Here is a 6,929-nt window from a genome sequence, read left to right as displayed (position 1 = left end):
CTATACCCCTCAAAAATGCAGGATGGGGATTGATGCTCATGATTTCCAGTAGTCTATCTCTGATTCAGGTTTTCTATGCTCTAAGAACACAGACAAACCCTTCAATTGAGATGCCCTTATAACCTAGCTTCACTCTCTAGGTTTTATCTGCGTGTAAATACAAATGTTATAAATACGAAAGATAGTACGCTAATATAATACTGGACAAACCCAGCAAACTTAATTTTGCATGTATAATAATGATATAAGTAAGGATTTGAGTACGTAGTCTGACCTAAGCCTTAAACCTTGAGGCTGGTGAGCCATATTTTCCACACGGCGTTGACGGGTCACGCAGTCACTGCCTACGTTGCCTGACGTCTAAGGAATTTTTACTACTAATAATATTTTTTATATATTAAGTATTATGAAATGTGGACGTAGACCTTTCTTAGCGTTCTTTCTTACTTTCTTTTAACAGTAGGTACCTATTGTGCGTTTTATGTAAAAGCGGTAATAATTTTTTATTATAATATCATTAATGTTACTTAATTGCTATAATCTGTTTATAACACCAGCTAGTTATGTTGCTAATATTGCTAGTAGTGTACTTAAGCATATTTTTTTTTTACAAAAGCTTTTAGTAAAACGTTTAACAGCTCCATATTTTTATACTTTGAAGGCGAGCGTATATGTACGTATTAAACTGGTGTGGCAATAGACGAGGCACATCACTCGGAGAACCGATCGATGCTGGGCTCCTAAGATCATGGTGACCTCGCAATAGTCAGCGAAGCATTGATAGATTCCCTATTAGGTGGTAGAGTCACAACAAATAGACGGACCAGATTTTTCAGAAGTATATATTAGGCTCAGCTTATATTAGGCCTACTCAAAATAAAATAATTTTGGCGACATCAACTGAGTCGCAGGGAGCTTTTGGACGGAAGTTGCACAAGACTGTGAATTTTGGAGGTCCCTACAAAATATACTATACGTATTATATGCCCAAGCGATCGTTAGCGCGCCTTTTACATGGCACAACTTAAATTATAAAATCAAAGAGCAGTGTACGTTACGTGTGTAACAAAACCTATATAAAATATTTTTTTCATTCATTAATCATGACGGATCGTTCAACTTAATATCATCCTAAGCAACTTTAGAATATTTGAAACGCGCAAAATATTTCGGACAGGTCATCTAGTTTGTATTTACCACGTCAGTTGCAGCTTGTATGAACAACGAGCTATATGAGACACTGACAGTTTCGGTTATCACAGCCCATACGCATTCCGAATAGAATTTGCAAGCTAAATATGGATTTGGATTATTAAGGCTTAGGGCGCTATTTACATCATACGATCATATTATTTTTTTATCTGCGTTACGAGTTATTGAAAGAATAAAAAAAATATCTTTTCAATAATTTTACTAAACAACACCTTGTAGTGCCTTTCGATTTGGTGAGCAAACAAAAATTTTTCATCCTTAAATAAACTTGGTCAATGAATGATAGGTGTCTAGGTGTTATATTCCATGTATATACTATATTAATGTATTTTATTTAACAACTAGCCCAGAAGATTCATCATCATCAGCCCTGATATTAAAAAAAAAATCTTATAGCAGCGTCACCTAATGGGTAAAATTTTTAACACACCTCTTCAATGCAAGATGGCGGGCTTTAAGGATTAATTAATAAATAGCCGCAATTTACTAACTCCGGTCAGATACGTCGAATTTCTCAACAAAAAGTATCAAACAACTTTTGAGCCAACCCGAAAATTTAACATAGGATCCTGTGGTATAAAGTCAAACATGCTGACTAATAACGCCATACTTATAAAATCTTTCAAGAATGCTGTCGTAGATATCCTAATTAACTGTTAAAAATAATTCCTCACGAAGTGATCTGAGTTATGTGGTGGGAGTCTTAGGACGGGGCTAATTACAACTGTTCCGACAAAGACCGCCTAGGGATTTAGCGTTCCAGTACCAGGTCGTGTAGAAACCTATTAGGGGTAAGGTTTATAACTCCTATACCCCGGTAAGCGTAGCGTTAGCCCGCTATAGTCTTAATTTGCTTTTATATGGTTGATTAGTAGTGAAAAAAAAAAAAAAACAAGCTATTGAGATGATATTATTTTTAATTGTCGAAAGCATCGTAGCTTAAAGACTGGAAGAGCGGTTTGCCGGTGAAAACCGGAGCGATCGCTATCACTCGCTATAAGCTTTACGACACCGGGGAGAAGGGGGGACGTCGATATCGAATCGCCGTCGTTAAGTGACGAGAGGGCTCGTATGCCTAACGTATTAAACGTGCTCACGCTTTCATAAATAGCCGATATGCGGCCAATATTGCGCTCATATATGGCTTTGTGTATATCTTGCTTCTTGTTCTTCTAAAATTTACAAGAAATATTGCAAAAGATTTATAGAGAGTTAATATGATTGCGCTTAATGATGGTGCTTAAAAAAGGAAAAAAAACTCGAGACATTTTTGAAAACGGCTTATAAAGGCAAACGCCTTTATAATATTATTACCGAATTACATAAAAAAGAGCCTCTTCGTTCTCTTCCATTATTTATGTGTTATTTATTTTATGATTGGCTTATTTTTATCTCTGACGAACCTTTGTCCGCTTTGTCAAAAAGAAAACAGAGTAAATTATGTAGATTGACGACTGAAATAAGTACAATTCCTGAAAAATGCTCGCCAACTTTGCCTAATTCAAAAGGAATATTTAGTCTGTAATTTGGTTCGTGGTATATTCACATATATCAAGGTTCGGGCCATTTTAACATAAAACATACGTCAGGGACATGCCATGTAGTGAGTTTTTTATAAGAAATAATTTTCTCCTTATTATATCCGTAGAGATAATTTAGAATTATTGCAATTGCATTAGTAAAACAAGATCAAAGATGTAATGAAATAAATCAACCAGAAATAATTAAAAAAGTGAAACTGACGCTCTGAACGAATGTACATTTATTATATTCTATGCTAGTAATTTATCCTTAGTCCCTGACAATCACTGACAGGGCCCTGGCCTTGATATGCCTCGGTAAACCTTCAGTGTAGGTTTTTCTTTTGACACAAAGCGCTACCATATAATTGCAATGGCGACGAGATCGTTATCGTATACGCTTTTCCTGCCATATTATACGAAAACATGCTGAATATCGACAAACTCTTTCCGTATCTCCTACATAATTAATAAAATGGTTGATTTAATATCTTTTAATGCGTTTGCATCTACTTTTTATGCAAACGAATTCTCTTTGCAATTGCATGAATTGTTATGTTTATGGTTTGCTTTTATTATTTGCATTGTAGTTAAAATAATTTAGTACAACGATATTTGAAGAAGCGTAAGGAAACCTCGCACAAAGGATTCGAGACCGTCTGCAGCTACGGCTCCGAACTGCAAATTATAACGGATACAAACAGTGACTGCGCTGAGCGTCGCTCTATACGGAGCACGCCAGTTCGTAGCGAGAGCACGTAGTGAGCGGACGCCGTAGGCATCGTAGAGGCCGCTACGCGTTATGTGCGATCCTGCAATATACGTGGCCAAACGTAAACAAAAAGTGACATGAGTTGTGCGTCCTCAAGCACAGTGACGAGACTGACTTTACTAATATTAACTTTCGTTGTGTCGTGTTCCTTCATCGCCAGTGTAGTGTGGTTGTTGCGAACTAAAGGCTCAGCTAGCCAATATGAGAATTATTACTTGTCGAGAATTAATATAAGCGTGCGACAGGAAAGCAATAACGCAACTACGCCGACCATATCGGATCATTACAAGGACTTGATTAAAATCGAGATAGCGATGCGCCGTGTGGAGGAGAATAGTAGACGATTGAAGGAGTATACGAAGTCTTTATTGTGGGATAATAAAGACAAGAGTCTTTGGTGTGTTTTGTTCAAAGACAATGAAAGGGGTGCAAGGAAGCCGGTGTTACGGGAAAAAAATAGACATTCCATAGACGAGGAATATATACGGGCGTTGAGAGAACAGAAAATGAGAGAAGCTGTAATACATCTTAGGCACCATGGGAACCATCACCGGAGACGCCCCGATGCGCTACCTAACATGCCCTATATAAAATAAACTTAAACGTATATATTATGTGTATAATAAATGTATATGCCAGTTAGCGTATAACGTGTAAGGACTCATGTATATATATTTTTGTATAAGTGTACAGACAACGTTTATGGAGCACTGTTTGTTGACTTCAGACAATACTTAAATAAATCATCGGAAATTTGTTGGAAATATTTTATTTTTTAACAAGTAATTAAAACCACATTCAATGTGATAATATCGACAATTGTTAGAAGAAACACTTTCAATAATTGTGGCTTCTGATATTCAAACCCATGTTATATTAAATATCATTCTCGACCGTAATTATAAAACCATTAACACGGCATACCGGAGTAAAATAATTGAGTATTTAAAGATACATTTTAAAAAAGAAAAAAATACAGCAATTGTCACTACTGTAATATGTAAAGATAATGACCGATACTTTTGCTATAATTTTCTATAATAACTGGTTCCATTTTATATAATAACTAGGAATTTTTTGGCTGGCTGTATGTGTTACACGAATTTACATTTTCAACTGGCAATTGAACAATAGGCCATAGGCATTGATAGACAAATACATTTGATGTCGAGGTATACGAAAAGCTAATATGATCCAAAACTCTCTTTTGGTTTGTACTTTTGAATTGCCACAAAAGTCTTTTGCAAGCATGAACACAGATTTGTTGTTTTAGATATGATAAGTGAATAGAGTTGTAACCTTTCTCACTGTCAGAGGAGAACCGTGCCTTGTAGTGGTCCGGTAATGGGTTGAAATGATGATGATGAACTGGCCTACTACAGAGAACGGATCACCTCTTAAAATGAGAAGGGTTTCGAGATCATTGCGTGAATGTGTTTACTGTACTCAATACAAATAATTTCTTATAAAGTGTAGAAACCTTACTTACGAACACATATATATAAATATGCCTGTTTGTTTGTTCAAGTCTGCTTCAAATTTGTCACGAATTTAACTTGCATCCTGGATATGTAGATACGATACTTTTTATTCCGAAAGAGCTCTTGGATTCCTTTTGCAAGAGAAAAATAAAAATAGCTTTTGATTCCTATGCACGGCTGTACAAACCAAACTGATCTTGGCGAAATTTAGCTTAGAGATAGCGTGCATCCTGGACTAAGACAAAAAATACTTTTTATCCCGGGAAAACAAACGTTTCTAAAACTTCTAGAAGAAGGGAAAACAACCGCTAACGATGTCACAAGCAACAGATTGTGTTAGATATTATATTTTTTGTATTTCTGTCATGTTTTTTTCCAACGTTTTCCTTCTAGGATAGCGTGGAGGGTCTAAGCTCTTCTATTAAAGAAAGAGTTTTGCCCAGCAATGGGATTCTACTAAAAAGTGTCACACTGCTGGCTAAAGCCCTCCTGTTTGAGCATATGCTGATCTTAATAATCGACCTTAGGATAATGATTGATGCAAGCTCATTTCCTTTTCTATATCAGATTTTATTTGTTATTTTTATCGTAAAGTTCAGGTAATAAATATCTTAATATTTTGATTAAGATATTTATTACATTTTATCGATCATATATAAATTATATGCAGTGCAGAGGTTTGCGTTGTGGCGATATTAATGTGAGGCGTTTATATCCCAGCAGGCTTAGTTACAAAATTCTTGATTAATAAAGTTGCTCAGGGGCTTACTAATATCGCTTAAAGCAGTATTATAAAGGACAGTTTTAGACAATAATACTAACCTAAAACAAGAGCATTAGCAATATTTAAATAGCGCTGTTTGAAGTGATGGTAGTATGCTCCCTGAGAGGCTAACACACGCAAAATGGAATAAATATATCTCCTATTTTCACGTTCTATATATCTACCGAGATTGAAATAGGTAAATTCAATTATTATTTCGTGACCAAATCTTTGGAAGCTAAGATGCGCATTTTAGCTTCCAAAGATTTGGTTCCTAACCATCCTACTGTCACAATCTTACTGCCATGCGAATAACCGTAAGGCTGAAATTAGACGGCGCGAAAAAGCGCCGAGCGGCTTCCGCTTGAAAACTGTTTGAAAAATGTATTATTATAATAAATTTAACGTCTAGTATCTACGCAATAAAATTCAAATTAGAAGGAATCGTCTTACCACACGGCGACAATATGTACCATAGGTAATTCCAAGAAATTTACATTTTATTGTATTGTTAATAGAATTACCATTTGTCATTATCATATGTGTGATCGTGGAGTTCAAGCGGCCGCCGCATGGAAACCGCACGAAAGTTAGCACTTTGTCTAAACGCAGCTTTACGGTACGATACCGTATAGAAACCAATTACAGGTATGAACATCGATTTGATATGATACTATCGTTATGAGCCATTATAAAGTATAATTTTTGGGTTTTTTCCCATCTAAGACTGTACCAGCCTATTAATGTTAAAACCTACAAAGAATTGCTACAATGCTAGGACCTAGAGAAAACTATAACTATAACTATAATTATAACGCATTGGCGTGAAATTCAAAACAAACGCCCGGAGACCATACATTTTTCAAGGGTAGCCTAATCCAAGGTATAATCTATTTATATTGAGTTAAATCCGTTCCGTAGCTTTAGCGTGTAGGAGTCACCAATCCAAACCGGGACCAATGGCTTAACGTTTTCTTTGAGACACTGAGAATCTCTTTACAAAAAAAAAACTGATACTCATATTGTTTTACCGTTAATAGAAGTCAGGGCCTTGCGATTCCTAGTCCAACGAGTTACGTGGAGCAATAAGGCAAATAGTATAACTGTAAAATGTACCGTCACTTATCATCAGAGGAATCGGGCAGGTATTTTGTCTGGAGGGAGGCTTTGGCCGTGGCTAG

General features: G+C 36.0%; 1 protein-coding gene across 1 annotated transcript; it reads left to right on the top strand.

The window, feature by feature from the left end:
* Positions 1-3,581: 3,581 nt before the first annotated feature.
* Positions 3,582-4,100, top strand: LOC120630621. Its single transcript, XM_039899886.1, has one exon. The coding sequence runs from the start codon at positions 3,582-3,584 to the stop codon at positions 4,098-4,100; it is 519 nt and encodes a 172-aa protein (XP_039755820.1).
* Positions 4,101-6,929: the final 2,829 nt, after the last annotated feature.

Source organism: Pararge aegeria, chromosome 16 (assembly GCF_905163445.1).
Source record: "Pararge aegeria chromosome 16, ilParAegt1.1, whole genome shotgun sequence".
Taxonomy (NCBI): Eukaryota; Metazoa; Arthropoda; class Insecta; order Lepidoptera; family Nymphalidae; genus Pararge; species Pararge aegeria.
The sequence above is the reverse complement of the archived record's forward strand: the minus strand, read 5'-3'. Positions and strand labels throughout refer to the sequence as shown.

Coding starts and splice junctions, on each gene's coding strand:
- LOC120630621 (XM_039899886.1), top strand. CDS start 3,582: ATGAGTTGTGCGTCCTCAAGCACAGTGACGAGACTGACTTTACTAATA.